Source organism: Vulpes vulpes, chromosome 9 (assembly GCF_048418805.1).
Source record: "Vulpes vulpes isolate BD-2025 chromosome 9, VulVul3, whole genome shotgun sequence".
NCBI classification, from domain to species: domain Eukaryota; kingdom Metazoa; phylum Chordata; class Mammalia; order Carnivora; family Canidae; genus Vulpes; species Vulpes vulpes.
In genome coordinates, this window is record NC_132788.1 from 100,668,431 (window position 1) to 100,686,345 (window position 17,915).

The 17,915-nt window shown below is 40.3% G+C and overlaps 2 protein-coding genes and 1 pseudogene across 2 annotated transcripts; 2 read left to right on the forward strand and 1 right to left on the reverse strand.

Annotated features, from left to right (window-relative positions):
• The first annotated feature begins 871 nt into the window (after positions 1 to 871).
• On the forward strand, positions 872 to 1,804 carry LOC112913219 (olfactory receptor 7A17-like). The gene has a single exon (XM_025989820.1). It carries the CDS (start codon positions 872 to 874, stop codon positions 1,802 to 1,804), a length of 933 nt encoding a protein of 310 aa, XP_025845605.1.
• A 5,206-nt stretch (positions 1,805 to 7,010) lies between these two features.
• LOC112913220 (olfactory receptor 7A5-like) lies at positions 7,011 to 10,435 on the reverse strand (annotated as a pseudogene).
• A 5,672-nt stretch (positions 10,436 to 16,107) lies between these two features.
• LOC112913221 (olfactory receptor-like protein OLF4) lies at positions 16,108 to 17,055 on the forward strand. Its single transcript, XM_072718854.1, has one exon. The coding sequence runs from the start codon at positions 16,108 to 16,110 to the stop codon at positions 17,053 to 17,055; it is 948 nt and encodes a 315-aa protein (XP_072574955.1).
• Positions 17,056 to 17,915: the final 860 nt, after the last annotated feature.

Genomic DNA, 17,915 nt, shown 5'->3' on the forward strand with positions numbered 1-17,915 from the left:
AATAGCCAAACTATAAAAACACCCAAGTGTCAGCCAATAAAAGGTATGGATAAAGAAGATGTGATATATATATATGTGTGTGTGTGTGTGTGTGTGTGTGTATATATATATATATATATATATATATATATATATAAAATATATGGTAATATTACATGAATATTATTAATTCATAATACAGAATAAAATCTTGCCATTTGGAATGAAACAAATGGAGCTAGAGAGTATTAAGCTAAGCAAAATAAATCAGAGTAATACGAGTACTATATGATTTCACTCCTGTGTAGAATTTTTTAAAGATTTTATTTATTTATTTGAGAATGAGGGGGAGGGAGAGAGAGAGTGGGAACAAGGTGACAGGTAGAAGAAGTAGACTCCCCACTGAGCAGGGAAGTCAGATGTGGGACTTGATCCTGGGACTCCAGAATCATGACCTGAGCTGAAAGCAGACACCAAACTCAGTGAGCCACCCAGGTGCCCTCATGTGTAGAATTTAAGGAAACAAAACAAATGAGCTAAGGGAAAACAGAGAGTGAGAGAGAGAGAGAGAGAGAGAGAGAAAGCAAGAAGCCGACTTTTAACTATAGAGAACACATTTCTGGTTACCAGAGAGGTGGTGGTGGAGGGATAGGTGAAATAGGTGATAGGGTTGAAGGGCATTTGTGAGGAGCACTGCCTGTTGTATCAAAGTTTGAATCACTATACTGTACACCTGAAATGAATATTACACTGTAGGTTAATTAACTGGAATTGAAATAAAAACTTGAAAAAAAAAGAAAAAAATAAAGGGCAATGAATAAATAAAAAGGAGCCCATTTGTTTAAAATTTGTTATGTTATTTTTTTTCTTCCCTTGTAGTCCTTACCACCACATGGAACCGGGAAATGATACACAAATTCCAGAGTTTCTTCTTCTGGGATTATCAGAGGAATCAGAACTACAGCCCCTCCTATTTGCGCTTTTCCTCTCCATGTACCTGATCACTGTGTTTGGAAACCTGCTCATCATCCTGGCTGTCACCTCTGACCCCCACCTCCACACCCCCATGTACTTCTTCCTCGCCAACCTGTCCTTTGTAGACATCTGTTCCATATCCACCACCGTCCCCAAAATGCTCCAAAACATCCAGACTCAGAGCAAAGTTATTACCTATGCAGGTTGTGTCACTCAAATATACTTTTTCTTACTCTTTGCAGGGTGGGATGACTTTCTCCTAGCTGTGATGGCCTATGACAGGTTTGTGGCCATCTGTCACCCCCTGCACTACACAGTCATCATAAATTCCCAGCTCTGTGTGCTGTTGGTTCTGGTGTCCTGGATCATCAGTGTCCTGCATTCCTTATTAGAAAGCTTAATGGTGTTGCAGCTATCCTTCTGCAGAGAGGTGGAAATCTCCCACTTTTTCTGTGAAATTAATCAGGTGGTCCGACTTGCCTGTTCAAGCACCTTTCTTAATGACATGCTGATGTATTTGGCAGCTGTGCTGCTGGCTGGTGGTCCCCTTGCTGGGATCATTTACTCATATTTTAAGATAGTTTCCGCCATACTTCGGATCTCATCAGCTCAGGGCAAGTATAAGGCATTTTCCACCTGTACGTCTCACCTCTCGGTTGTGTTCTTATTTTATTGTACAGTCCTAGGAGTGTACCTTAGCTCTGCTGTTCCCCAGAGCTCCCACTCAAGTGCAGTGGCCTCAGTGATGTACACAGTGGTCACACCCATGCTGAACCCCTTCATTTATAGTCTGAGGAACAGAGACATAAAAAGAGCTCTGAAAAGAATCTTTGGGGTTCCAGTGATGTAAGGGCCAATCGTCCTGGGGCTGAAGAAGTGCCCATGATTGCAGGGCTCACAGCCTCAGAGTCAGGAACTGCCATTCTTTGATTAGACTGGGGATATGGAATCTGTTCTTTCCATTTATTTCCTGGAATTTCCATTTGTTTGAATTCAACTTCATGCATTTAAGTAATACATTTTGTTAAGCTTCTACTCTGTCTGATACACAGGTTATCTTTTGTCTATTTTCATACATTCCTAAAGTTTTCCCCAATCTTGGATCACAAATGCCTAGAAATTTCTGTATCTTACATGGGGCAAATTAAATTTCTTAAAAATAATTTCATTTCATATGACTTAAACCATGCCAAGTAAATTTTCTCTAGATCCCCCAAAAAGACTAATCATGAGTTGTTTTCTTCATATGGAAGATACTACATTGGCCATTAAGGCCTTCACATAATTTTATTGTAGATGAGAATACAGAACCACAGTTTTTACCTCAAGTCTGTCAGTCTCTTCCACCATTACCTTCACTCCTCTTTCTGATGATGTGGACTCCAAAAGGACTGGTCCTTTTACATCTCAGGCTACTGACAAGCATGCTCAGGCTTAGAAATCCTGGTCACTCCCTTGCACCCATGTGCTTATGGACATTCCTACAGATACTTCTCTGACCAGAGCTCCTGCTGTGGCTGGACTTGTCCTTGGGCTCTTACTGTGACTGTGAGACAGGCCTCATCAACACCCACCTGAAAATTCTAACAAAACAAGGTTTATTCTTTACAGGACCTGGAGGGCACTTGGGATGCCAAAGACCATTAGGGGAGGTCTCAGAAGGCGAGACATGGGTATTGAGAGGGAGTGAGAGAGAGCCATGCTGAGGGATCAGACTTCATTGGGGTCCATGGCCAGAGTGTTCAGGGGTTTGTGGGTTCACACTTTAAAGGACAATTTTATATGAGTAGGATTTGGGTGCTGATGGGGAAAGTAGGGTCACTCATGTGTCAGTATCTAGTTTACCCAGGGCTTTCTGAAGAGGTACTTCATGGCTGGGAGCATCCTAAATCTTAATCTGTTAATTGTGTCCAGCACTTGACAATATGTTTACTGACCTTATTGTCTTTGAGATGGATGCCTCAGGGTCAATAGTTTAATGTCAGGCATTTACATTACAATAAAAACCTTAATCAGTCCTAACTGGTCTCCTGATTTTATTCTGTGATTCAGCAAGTTTCCTTGAGAAAGCCTATGATGGCCCCTGGCAAACACTGATTAGCAAACATGTATGTCCCAGTGGAGTCTATATGGAAAGAAAAATTTGAATAAACAGATAGACCTGATATGTAATTAGTGTGAGGATGACCATAAATATGGTGAAGCAAAATTTAAAAACCTTCATTTTGTTACTACACAAATATTCATTTTTTCTTATTTTGCTTTATTTTACATCAGAGTTCATGCTGTTCATGTATTTGTAGAAGCATGGAAGATTGCAGTCCACAACTGAGGGGTTTATTCATTGAAGTGAAGGATTGTTTAGTATCTTGAACGTTTTAATATTTTTTTTTATTTTTATAAATTTATTTTTTATTGGTGTTCAATTTGCCAACATATAGAATAACACCCAGTGCTCATCCCATCAAATGCCCACCTCAGTGCCTGTCACCCAGTCACCCCCACCCCCTGCCCTCCTCCCCTTCCATCACCCCTAGTTCGTTTCCCAGAGTTAAGAGTTTTTCATGTTCTGTCTCCCTTTTTGATATTTCCCATTCCTTTTTTCTCCTTTCCCCTTTATTCCCTTTCACTATTTTTTATATTCTCCAAATGAATGAGACCATATAATGTTTGTCCTTCTCCGATTGACTTACTTCACTCAGCATAATACCCTCTAGTTCCATCCACGTCGAAGCAAATGGTGGGTATTTGTCGTTTCTAATGGCTGAGGAATATTCCATTGTATACATAAACCACATCTTCTTTATCCATTCATCTTCCGATGGACACCGAGGCTCCTTCCACAGTTTGGCTATTGTGGACATTGCTCCTATAAACATTGGGGTGCAGGTGTCCCGGCGTTTCATTGCATCTGTATCTTTGGGGTAAATCCCCAACAGTGCAATTGCTGGGTTGTAGGGCAGGTCTATTTTTAACTCTTTGAGGAACCTCCACACAGTTTTCCAGAGTGGCTGCACCAGTTCACATTCCCAGCAACAGTGCAGGAGGATTCCCCTTTCTCCACATCCTCTCCAACATTTGTGGTTTCCTGCTTTGTTAATTTTCCCCATTCTCACTGGTGTGAGGTGGTATCTCATTGTGGTTTGCCATCTTGAATGTTTTATTACCAAATTGTCTTCCTGTTTCTATTTGAAAACATCCAGTGCTGCCTGCTAATATGATTCTCTCTATTGTTCCACAAAATAACTCCCTTTTCCTAATATTTGTCACAAACGTTAAGAAATGGTGAATGAACAATATTAGTATCATCCATTTTATGCCTCCTTTCCACTTAGAAATTTCTTCCACGGGAATGCTTCACAGGAGAGCTGGATATCCTGCTGGTCGTGTGGTTCAGGATTATCAGTTCTTCTGCACAAATGTGCATGTTGTTCAAACTCTCCCAGTGACTTTGAAGGGAGCCCCCATATAGTCACTTGTTTATAAAGTAATTGCAAAGAAACTTGACTAATAGAATGATCATGTCTGTTTGTCAGGTCATATGCCACAAATAAAAAGCAGCACATATTCTAACTTCTTCATGAATGTTTGCATGGATTATTGTGTCAGTCAGCTCTTGCTCTGTGACAGGTAGGCATTGTCAAATGGGATATCATACTGATGCAGGGTGGCTGAGCACAATGGTCGAGAAAGAATTCTTGAGACATTTATATGGTTGCAATAAGGTGCTTTTATTATAGCATGGGGACAGAACCTGTGGGCAGAAAGAGCTGTACCAGGGTTGTAGGAGAGAATGATTCTGTACCTTGAAGTTTGTGGATGGAGAGAGGTAGAGCTAATGTGAATTTCTAAGTAATTTCTGTATGCTGAATGTGAGAGTGGCCTATTGTCAAGATAATCTCAATTTTGGTCTCTAATAAAAAATAAAATTTAAGGAAGCTATGAGTTCCTGGAGGAGTGTGATGGTCTGCATGTCTCCAGGATTTACCAGTGGGCTTCAAGTTGTAGGGAAATTGACTTTTAGTTAAATTTCTCTTGCCTTTGTTCTCCTTATTAATAATGCCTTTACAATCAAATGGCATTATATTCTGGGAAACATTTCTTTTCCTTTTTGGTATATTTTTTTATTGGAGTTCGATGTGCCAATGTATAGCATAACACCCAGTGCTCATCCTGTCAAGTGCCCCCCTCAGTGCCTGTCATCTGGGAAGCATTTCTGATATCTTTTGGGTCCTCATGGGTCTGAAGTAAAGTATGAATGACTATTGTGTTTGTAAGGTTCATCCATGATGTTATGTGTGGCTGTAGTGCTCTTCTGTCTCAGCTATTTATGGGCTCTTGCTCCTACGTTTCTATATGTAAGGTATTCCTCTATTTACAAATTAAATGAACTTATCATGTGAATTATTTGAATTTCATCCCACTGTTCCTACATCCATATAACACTTGCTATCCTTCCCTGTTAAAAGAGCTCTATCACAAATCTTCAATGAAGATTCAGCTACCTGTGCTCTAGATCCTTCCCTTAGTCACAGCATAGATATTTTCCCACTTAATTAAATCATTGGAATATAATGACATGCAGTATACTACATATTTAGAGTGTACAATTTAATGAATTAAAGAAGCTACAGAAAAAAAATAAAGAAGCTACAGAGAATGGGGATCTTGCTTGGATAAGAGCAATTTGCATTCTAGGAACCCAATTAAGTAGAAAAAAAATTAAATTGATTTGGAGATATTTTGTCCCACCAGCTGGTACGTGAAATCCTTCTTACATAAAGGTGAGTGTGGTCTGACTCTGAGGCCGTTGAGGCAATGACATAGAGAAAGGAACTCAGGATCAAAATTAATATCACTCTTTGTAATTTACATCTTTGTATTTCTGCATCATATTTCACGTACATTCAAAAGTTCATTCTTCTCAGTGCTATCCTCTCCAGCTTTCTCAAGATTCCCTTCAACAAAGAAGATGAAATCATAAATGCATCTCTGTGTGTACACGTGAGTGAGCTTGTTTGAAAGAAAATATACACAGACACACACATACCCAAGATACAACCATTATCCTCAAATGTTTTCAAATGTTTTGAGGTAAAAAAGGAAGTTCCATAAATTTTATTCATTCCCCACAATATCCATATGAAGTTATGTTTGTTATTTTATTATTTTTTAAAAATTTTATTTATTTATTCATGAGAGACACACAGAGAGAGAGAGAGAGAGAGAGAGAGAGAGAGAGAGGCACAGACATAGGCAGAGGGAGAAAGCAGGCTCCATGCAGGGAGTCCAACATGGGACTCAATCCCGGGTCTCCAGGATCACACCCTAGGCTGAAGGCCTAGGCTAAATCACTGAGCCACCCAGGCTGCCTTGAAGTAATGTTTAGAATCCCACATTACCTTCAGAAAATGATACTCAGGATGCTTGAATTTTAATAATTCCCTAACAAACCAGTTAAACCTTATATATAGTCTTAAATCAAGCACGAAAAGAAACTTGCAATATGTACTTTTCATTTTTGTATAGATACATTAATTAACCACAGCATACCCTTTACATAGGCAGGTTATTGTGTATTACTATACTCCAATGATTTCACTCAGTGGAAAAAATCTAATGATGCGTGGGTACCGGTAGGATCTAGAACACAGATAACTGATTCTCACTTAAGAAGGGTGAGAGATACTGTGAGACCCAGGAAATTTAACAAAAATCCCCTACCTCTGGACAAACAGAGCAGGACTAACTCCATTTTGTGCTGCACCCGCCACCTCCTGTATCACCCCCACACGACCTGCTTATTGCTTAAGGCGCTGCCCCACCCTAGTCAAATCCCTGGGCACACCCTAATCGGAAATCGGCTCATAACAATGTAACCCTGCTTTGTGCCCGCCAAAATTGCGCGCCAATTCTGACCAAAGCAATAGGCCAGCTCAAATGGATACTATAGGGTAAGATGTAATTCAATTGGCCACCTGCGGGTGAACCGACATGACTGTGCAACTATCTGCGTATCCCATTGGCCACTGGCCCCTATAAAGCTGCTCCGCCTCTTAGTCTCGGGGTCCAATCATGAGCGGGTCTTCAGCTACAGGATGACTGGTCCTTACATCACTGGAACCCCTACAACTCAAACCTCTCTTTATATCTCTGTTCCTCAGGCTATAGATAAAGGGGTTCAGCATGGGTATGACCACTGTGTACATCACCGAGGCTACAGCACTTGAAAGGGAGCCTTTGGGAGCAGCAGAGCTAAGGTACAGGATTGTACAATACAATAAGAACACAATGGAGAGGTGAGATGCACAGGTGGAAAATGCTTTATACCTGCCCTGGGATGATGAGATCCCAAGTATGGAGGAAACTATCTTAGAGTAAAAATAAATGATCCCAGTGAGGGGACATCACCCAGCAGCACAGCTGTTAAATACATCACCATGTCATTAAGAAAGGTCAGAATAGACAAGTTGAACCATTTGTTTGACATCACAGAAAAAGTTGGAGATTTCCACCTCTTTACAGAAGGACAGTCACAACACCATTAAGCTTTGTAATAAGGAATTCAGGATACTTATCATCCAGACCACCAGAACCAACAGTACACAGTAGGTGGGTTTCATGATGACCATGCAGGGGGTGGCAAATGGCCACAAAATGGTCATAGGCCAAGTTCAAAAAGGGTGTTGCCTGTGTTCTCCTCTAGGATTTGGATGGAATCTTGTCTCACATTTAGATCTCTCATCTATTTTGAGTTTATCTTTGTGTATGTTGCAAGAGAGTGGTCTAGTTTCATTCTTCTGCATGTGGATGTCCAATTTTCCCAGCACCATTTATTGAAGAGACTGTCTTTATTCCAGTGGATAGTCTTTCCTGCTTTATTGAATATAAGTTGACCATAAAATTGAGGGTCCACTTCTGGGTTCTCTATTCTGTTCCATTGATCTATGTGTCTGCTTTTGTGCCAGTACCACACTGTCTTGATGACCACAGCTTTGTAGTACAACCTGAAATCTGGCATGATGATGCCCCCAGCTATGGTTTTCTTTTTTAATATTCCCCTGGCTATTCGGGGTCTTTTCTGATTCCACACAAATCTTAAGATGATTTGTTCCAACTCTCTGAAGAAAGTCCATGGTATTTTGATAGGGATTGTATTAAATGTGTAAATTGCCCTGGGTAACATTGACTTTTTCACAATATGAATTCTTCCAATCCATGAGCATGGAATATTTTTCCATCTCTTTGTGTCTTCCTCAATTTCTTTCAGAAGCGTTCTCTAGTTTTTAGGGTAGAGATTCTTTACCTCTTTGGTTAGGTTTATTCCTAGGTATCTTATGCTTTTGGGTGCAATTGTAAATGAGATTTACTCCTTAATTTCTCTTTCTTCAGTCTCATTGTTAGTGTATAGAAATGCCACTGATTTCTGGGCATTGGTTTTGTATCCTGCCACACTGCCGAATTGCTGTATGAGTTTTAGCGATCTTGGGGCATTGAAAGGCCGGAACACCTGCACCCCAATGTTTCTAGCAGCAATGTCCACAATAGCCAAATGTGGAAGGAGCCTCGGTGTCCATCGAAAGATGAATGGATAAAGAAGATGTGGCCTATGTATACAATGGAATATTACTCAGCCATTAGAAATGACAAATACCCACCATTTGCTTCTATGTGGAGGGATCTGGAGGGTATTATGCTGAGTGAAATAAGTCAATCGGAAAAGGACTAACATTATATGGTCTCATTCATTTGGGGAAATTAAAAATTAGTGAAAGGGAAAGGAGAGAAAATGAGTGAAAATATCAGTGAAGGTGACAAAACATGAGAGACACCTAACTCTGGGAGATGAACAAGGGGTAGTGGAAAGGGAAGTGGGCAGGGTGTTGGGGTGACTGGGTGATGGGCAATGAGGGGGCACTTGGTGGAATGAGCACTGGGTGTTATGTTATATGTTGTCAAATTGAACTCCGATAAAAAAAATAAAAATAAATGTCTCCTCCAGCTCAAGTCTGAATAAGGCCAAGGGCTGCAGCAGAGGAGATATTTATAGCTCCTTCTGTTTGCAGTCTATGTTTCCTATCCCTGCTCACTACACACATTTCCCATTATTACTCCAACCCGTGAGCACCTTTCCTCATGGGAACTTATCTGGACAGAATGAAATTTTTTCCTGTAGATTCTCTGTTCCCAAGAGACCAGCTTAGAATTCAGATGCATCCAATGTTTACTACTCCTCCCTGCACTTGCTTGGCTTCCAGAACTTTAACAGTGAACACTTCCACAACCCTGAGTGAATTTTTTTTCCAAATCTAAGACTGAGGAATCTGTCTTGACCATGTCCCTGGGTCTGCAAACCATTGACTTGAGGTGGGAGCACAACTCCTGATAGCTCTAGAAAACTGATCTTTCTTCTCCAACAAAAAAAGTATTTCATTGCTATAAAATAATGGGTACAATAATCCTTGGATTCATAATTCTTTTGACAAGTCAATTAGGAGTCTATACTGTTTTTAATACACCTTAAAAGTTGACATTTAGTCCTTCACTTATAAAACATTTGGTATTATAAGAGATCTATTTAGACCTTTTAATGCACTATGGGCTGAGCTTTGAATATTATAAGATTGTCTCACTTATTTTTGCAATAGCCATTCTATGAGGACCGTAAAATTATAAGCCTCATTCCACATTTGTAGAAATGTGACTTGGAAGCATTGAGTATTTAACCAGAAGTATGAACTGGGTCACTATGAACCAATATGTTTTGACTGGAATGCAACAAATAGGCCAGTGGTTCTCAACCAGGGAAGATTCTGCCTCCAAAGGACACTTGAAAACATCTGGAGAAATTTTTGATTGTCATAGCTTGGGAAGTGCTACTACTAATTTGGCATGTCTAGGGTGGCCCAAAGAGTCTGCATCTGTAACTAGCTCCCATGCATGGATGTTGCCTGTCTTGGTATGTGATATTTTTGCGTGGAAAGGCTGTGGTCCAGTGTCAGCATCAGGTGTGTTCTTCTTCTCCCAGAATCCCCTCACCCACCTCAGATCTGACTTTAGGTGGTCATACAATTTACAGGTGTCTCTTTTTCCTGATGACAGGAAAAGAACCTTGCAAGTCTTTGTTCCCCTATCTGTAAACTGAAGAAATTCCATCTAAGGATTCAGTCTGAGAACTAGTAAATTTTACAGTTCACAGGAAATTCCGTGGCACAGAGTAGGTGCTCCATCTATAGGGACTATTGTGACCATCTAAGTTCCACATTTCCTCTGCTCATAACGACGCCAAAAAAAGTTTCTTTTAGGACAGGAAGTAAGTCCAGGTTTCCTCTGCCTCTGAGACAGTTTTCTAGGTGGGTTGGGAATGCAGTGGGTGTCACTGGCAGCATCCTGCCCAGCTGGGAAGCCAGGTGTTCACTCATACACTCACATTCATCCCCAGGAGAAGTCTCTGGCTGAGAAGATCTGTTGTACTGACCATGCTGTGTTGTGATAGAGGGTATGTGGGTCAGTTGTTCCTCTTACTCTCTTTAATGTGTCAATATTGAGTATTGTTTGCACCAATTTTGGACTTGAGATTCTTAGTAAGATCCCTGAACTTCCCCAAAGGTACTCTCAAACATTAATTACTGTCAAAAGTGGTACTTTTGGGGAAAAAGATGTAAGAAAACTCCTATTTCACCATTTGGGGCAATATTTTTTTCATTAGGAAAAACATATGTTTTCCTAGAAGCTCCACTAACAGACTTCAGCTTGCATAGATTTGGGCAAATTTGTGCAACATGGGATGTGAGACATAATGATGGCCTTCCAAAAATGTCTGCATCCCAATCCTCAGAACCTGCTAATATATTAGATTATAAGAGAAAAGGAATTATAGTTATCAAAAGACTTACGATTGCTAGTCACCCAACTTCAAAATAGAGGTTATCTATATGAAGCCAATGAAATCACAAGCATCCTTGAATGGAGGCAGCAATAAGAGGCCAAGAGATGAGACACAGGAAAGACTCAGCCAGGCACTGTAGGCATTGAAGATGGAGGGCAGGAGCGGGACAAGGGATGAGGGTGGTCTTTAGAAAAGACTCCTAGTGGGTAACCCCTTAGAGTCTCTAGGAAGGAATACAGCCCTGCAGACAACTTTTTATTTCAGGGAGACTCATTTTGAACTTCTGATCTGCAGAACTTTGTATTTTTTTTTAAGCCACTAAATCTGTGATTGGTGGTTACAAGAGCAACAGCCAAGGCACATGATCACCCATATTTTGGTGTTTTAATCTGAGTATATTGCCACCCCTATCAAATCAGTGTCCTGTCACTAGGAATAGTACAGAATCCATATTAGTAAGGTAACCTAACCTCTGTTCATGATTAAAATGTGCAATAAACTTCTGTTTATCAAAATTTTGTGAAATGCCTAAGCCTAAATTGGTATCAAGATAGGAGTATAGAAAAACACAAATCCTACAAGGCAAAAAAATGTTATATTATAAAAATGGAATCAAAACCAATGAGGAAATCGAGGTTTTGGCAATAAACGGTGCTTGGAGAATTTGTTCTTAGTTAGAAGGAAAATAACATTAAATTTCTATCTTAATGCCTAGAACTTGTTGGCATAAAGTGAGTGAACTTGCGGAAAATGAAATGACTAAAATGAACTTGTAGAAAAAATATAAAATAGCAGTGATTTCTAAAAGACCAATTATATTAATCCTCTGAACATAAAACAGACATCAGGAAAAGATCTGAGAACAATAATGAATGGATTCCAGTGTGAGATAGCCTATATGTCCAATAATAAAGAATACTTAAAAATAACTGTGAATTTTCCCAAAAGCATTTATTGAAGAGACTGTCCTTTTTCCATTGGATATTCTTTCCTGCTTTGTTGAAGATGAGTTAAACATAGAGTTGAGGGTCCATTTCTGGGTTCTCTATTCTGTTTCTTGGATCTATGCATCTTTCTGTGTGCTAGGATCATCCTGTCTTGATGATCAAAGCTTTGTAATACAATTTGAAGTCCAGCTTTGTGATGCCATCAGCTTTTCTTTCACTTTTTCAACATTCCTATGTCTATTCAGTGTCTTTTCTGGTTCCCTACAAAGTTTAGAATTATTTCTTCCAGCTCTGTGAAAAAAAGCTGTTGGTATTTTGACAGGGATTGCATTGAATGTGTGGATTGCTCTAGGCAGCATAGACATTTTAACAATATTTGTTCTTCCATTCCATGAGTATGGAAAGTTTTTCCCATTTCTTTGTATTTTCCTCAATTTCTTTCATGAGTGTTCTATAGTTTTCTGAATATAGATCCTTTATCTCTTTGGTTAGGTTTATTCCTAGATATCTTATGGCTTTGGTGCAATTATAAATGGGATTGACTCCTTCGTTTATTTTTCTTCTGTCTCATCTTAGTGTATAGAAATGCAACTTATTTCTGTGCATTGATTTTATATCCTGCCATTTTGCTGAATTCTTGTATGAGTCTTAACAATTTTGGGGGTGGATGCATTCCTAGACCGGTATAAGCTACCAAAACTGAAACAGGAAGAAATAGATCGGAACAGACCTTTAACCAGGAAGGAAATTGAAACAGTACTCAAAACTCTCCCCACAAACAGAAGCCCAGGTCCAGATGGCTTCCCAGGGGAATTCTACCAAACATTTAAAGAATTAATACCTATTCTTCTGTAGTTGTCTCAAAAACTAGAAATAGGAGGAAAACTTCCGAACTCTTTCTATGAGGCCAGCATTACCTTGACCCCCAAACCAGACCAAAAAAACCCACCCAAAAGGAGAATTACAGACAAATATCTCTCACAAACATGGATGCCAAAATTCTCACCAGCCAATAAGATCCAATAATACATTAAAAGAATTGTTTGCCACAACCAACTGGGATGTACTGGGCTGTCAATGTGGTTCAATATCAATCAATGTGATACACTACATTAATAAAAGAAAGAACAAGAACCATATGATCCTCTCAATAGATGCATAAAAAGCATTTGACAAAGTACAGCATCCTTGCTTGATTAAAAGTTTTCACACTGTAAAGACAGAGAGAACAAACCTCAATATCATAAAAGCCATATATGAAAAACCCACAGCTAATATGGCCAAGTTTTTCAAAAACTGAGAGCTTTTCCCCTAAGGTCAGGACGTGACAGCGATGTCTATTCTTGCCACTCTTGCTCAACATAGTATTAGAAATCTTGCCTCAGAAGTCTGACAACAAAAAGAAACAAACACATCCAAATTAGCAAAGAAGACAAAATCTCAGTCTTTGTAGATGATATGATACTCTATTCGGAAAACCCAAAAGATAGTCTTTTTTTCTGACATCTGGGGGCTTATGTCCTGCCTGCCACTTGCCCATGATGTTGACAAATGTATGTGGTTAATTGTCTTATTATAGGACCTTTTGCATAAGTTATTTCTGCAAGGGGTGCAAAGAAGAATATCAGTGTGCCAACCTAAGCTGAAAAACAGGATCTCAGTGCTATTTTATGTTAGCTCTCCTGACTCCATATTTTCTTGTTGGAGACCCTGGCCCTGACTACCCAACTCACGAACTCTTAACACCAGGATCTGCACATCAACATCACTGGGGACTTGTTAGAAAAGCAGAATCACAGAGCCACCAGGACCAGTGATCAGATTCTGCATTTGTAGTGGAATCCATGTGGATTCACAGGCTCATTGATGCTGGTGTAGGTGGGTTTCTCACCTTTTATGGTTGACATTTGTGACAGGATAGAATTTGGGGAGTGCTTTCCATTGTATTATACGTGTTCAACAATATAAGTTCACACATTACCAGACATCTCCAGGGCAAATTCATTTCTGGTTGAGAGCCACTGTCCCAGAGCTTGAGAACTAGAAGCATCCTGACAGAATGACACTGAAGGCCCATCACAAACTTGGATATTAAATGTGGAAAAATCACAAGACTGTACCAAGCACCACGTCAACAATGTAGATTGGAGTTCATAAATGTACTTCCTCAGGGAGAAGATGTTTATAGAATTAAATCAAACAATCCATATGAGATGTGAAGCTCATTTTATAATATATGAAAAGATCTAAACACATCTGTTATAATAAATAGCTATTTCATGACAAAGGAAGAAGTAACAGCACCTAACTTGTATAAAGTAAGAAATACCTAATGATAACAGCAAATCTGTATTGAAGCTAATGTGTGTAGTGGCCAAGGTTTATTACCAGAAAAATCTATTTCTCTGCTTTACCGAAAAGAAGAATAAAGATAGCCCCCACACAGTTCCCCACCACAAGTTAATGCTTTGAAGATAAAGAGACCTAATCCAGCTGAGTCCTCATTCTTAGACTTGGAGAACATTATAACTCAGAGCTGAGATAAGGTGCTAGGATTTCACACATCGAGATGAGAGTAAAGTCAAAGGAAAGGGGTAAGAAAAAAAAAACCTAAAACTGGATTGATTTGACCTCTCACCTAGTCTTTTGGGAACTGGGATTCATTAGGAAAATATCCTTTCTGTCCAGATGAATTTTCCACTTGGGAATCATGTGCTTAGAGGTTGGAGTCACAAGAGGGAAATCTGTCTAATGAGCAGACACAGGGAGCTGTAAATACCTCCTCATCTCTAATCCCTCTACCCCTGTAACCTTGGACAGGAAGGGCCATGCATCTTGTCTGTTTGTTCTGCATCCCAATTCTGGCTGGGGACTGATGCTTCACTCCTTCCTGCTGCCCCCACTGAGGACAGAGCTTGAGTCCCTATCATCTGCCATCCAGGGAGGAAGTCAGACTTCCACAAAGTAACCTTCCTGTCAGACACTCTAGCCAGGTGAGTCCAACACCCCAGAGGACTGTGGATGGCAGTGTCAGAGAGAATGGAAGCCAAGAGCATGGATCCATCATCACCTGAGAGCCAATTCAACTTAGCCCAGAACCAGTGATCACTGCATTTGTTATTTGGCTTGATTAAATAATTAATTTATTCAGTGCTAATGTCAATTTCAGAGAGTGGCTGATGCTCATACTTTGAAGGTCTTTCATATTCTTTACCATTAAATTGCTATTATAGCAATGTTAGAAAAGTAAGTTGAGATTGTTAAACTCAATGTGTGGTTTTAATTGGGTGTCATTTTGTCCCCCTGGGGGTCACTGATCACTGTCTGGAGCCAGCTTTGCCTGTCATACTGGAGCGGGGTGGGTGTAGGCCAGATATTCTCTAAATATCCTACAATGCACAGGACACACCCCACCCCAGCGCAGACTCTGGCCAGAATGTTCCTTGGTGCAGAGACAGAGAAATCCTCATAAATCCCAAGGCGACACAATACAGGGACCAGGACTCAGTTAAGAGAGGCCATTAAGAAGGGGATCTGGTTCAATTCCCGGGATGCCTTTGCAACAGGATGAACACAGTGGGAGAGGCAGTGTGGACAGGGAAGTTCCTGTGCCATGAGGTTCCAGAGGAAGCAGAGAGGCCACTTCCCTCCTCAGTATGTCTGACAATGTCTCTCCTCAGTCTCCCTCCTGCTAATTCCCTTGCAGCACTGGCTGTGCTTCTTTGATTTGAACATTGGAAACAAGTACCTTCCTCGGCCATTCCCTCTATCGGGCACACACTCCCCCATAATCTTTGATCTACTTCCCTCTGTTACTTGAAGCCTGTGTTGCAATGTCACCTTGGTTAACAGAATTGGCCTAAATACCGTGCTCTATTCTCTGCTTTATCCCTGTTTTCTTTTTCTTCATACCACCTATCGCTATCTGAAATGCTATTTAATTTTCTTGTTTGTTAATTATTCTTTCTCTATCATTGAGTGATAGGAAGTTTTGTTCTTTAGCACCCTATATACTCTTTGCCTAGACAATGCCTAAAACATGGCAACACTAAATTATATTTATGAAATTTGGAATAATTTTTTAATTAAAACTGTAGAATACATGGCCTTTTGGAAAAAAGGGGATTGGAAGAAAATTTCCGTCACTATGCTGATACAAGGGATGCCTTGCAGGGGACTATATCCATGCACAGCATATTAAAATGAATTTCTAGACTACAAAATATTAAGAGTAGCACTTCAAATCTGTGAGTAATGCAAGTTTATATAAAAATTAGTCATGCTATTTGCTTCTTTTCTTGAAGTCATCTCCACCACATGGGGCCAGGCAATGATACAGAAATTTCAGAGTTTCTTCTTCTGGGATTGTCAGAGGAACCGGAACTGCAGCCCCTCCTATTTGGGCTCTTCCTCTCCATGTACCTGATCACTATCTTTGGAAACCTGCTCATCATCCTGGCTGTCAGCTGTGACCCCCACCTCCACACACCCATGTACTTCTTCCTCACCAACCTGTCCTTTGTAGACATCTGTTTCACCTCCACCACTGTCCCCAAGATGCTTCAGAATATCCAGACTCAGAGCAAAGTCATCACCTATGCAGGTTGTGTCACACAGATTTATTTTTTTATACTCTTTGCTGTCTCAGACTTCTTTGTCCTGAGTGTGATGGCCTATGACCGGTTTGTGGCCATCTGTTATCCCCTGCACTACACAGTCATCATGAACTCCCGACTTTGTGGACTTCTGGTTCTGGTGTCTTGGATCACGTGTATCCTGAACTCCTTGTTACAGAGTTTGATGATGTTGCGGCTTTCCTTCTGTACACACTTCCAAATCCCCCACTTTTTTTGTGAACTCAATCAGATGATCCAACTAGCCTGTTCTGACACCTTTCTTAATAACGTGGTGATGTATTTTGCAGCTGTCTTGCTGGGTGGGGGTCCTTTTGCTGGGATCCTTTACTCTTATTCTAAGATTGTTTCCACCATATGTGGAATATCATCAGCCCTGGGCAAGTATAAAGCATTTTCCACCTGTGCATCTCACCTCTCAGTTGTCTCCTTATTTTATTGTACAATCCTAGGTGTGTATCTTAGCTCTGCTGCTCCTCAGAGCTCTCACTCAAGTGCAGTGACCTCAGTGATGTACACAGTGGTCACACCCATGTTGAACCCCTTCATCTATAGCCTGAGGAACAGAGACATAAAGAAGGCTTTAAGAGCATTCTTAGTAAAGGAGACACTACATGGCCAATTGTCATAGGACTGAACAAGTCCCCAAGATTGCTTAATATCAGTTCTTGAGCATAATTTTATTAGATAAATGTTTGTATTCAATTCCTAATGCTCTGTAAAGTGACTACATTGGTGTTTTAATACCCATTTGTGCTCTTATAATTTGAGAAATCAGAAGCCTGAAATGGTTCTCATTGGGGTAAAAAGATGTTTGCAGGGCTTGGTTCATCCTCAAAGCTACAGGGAAGAATCTATTTACTTTTCTATTCCAAGCTTATAAAATAGTGCAAAAAATATCCTTCTTATCTTTAACAAATGCTTCACAATGAGGGACCAAATGAAAGCTCTTAATTACACAAGTATGAAATTCCTAATAGTTTGGCAAATGTTTCATGAAGCAGAGGTATGTATTTCTCAAGAACAAAGTTAGTTCTCCTTGTTGAAAAGGAAAACAGCAGTATTCTGTTGGTGGCAGGGTTGTATGCTCACCACAGTCGACATTTTGGAGATCTGAGAGATCTAATCCAGAAGGATTGCTCAGTCCTAGACTTTGTGGAAAAGTTAAAGTCAGGGTTGGGATATGGTGCTGAGAGGTCCAAACTCTGGGAACAGCAGAGATCCCAAGGAATTAGTAATAAATCTGGATTCACTTGGTTATAACCTGGTCTTTTGAGAACACAATCTCCGGAAAAACTTTCCTTTGTGTCCACCAGTGTCCCACAGGGAATCGTGCGCTTAGAGGTTGGAGGAGCAGGAGGGAAACATGCCTCATGAATAGACAGTGAAGCTCTGAATATCTCCTCTGTGGCAGCCCCTCTGCCTGTGCCAGTCATGAGCTGGATAGGACCTAAGCAGTTGCCTCTGGAGTCCTAAGCTTGTGTGGGGACA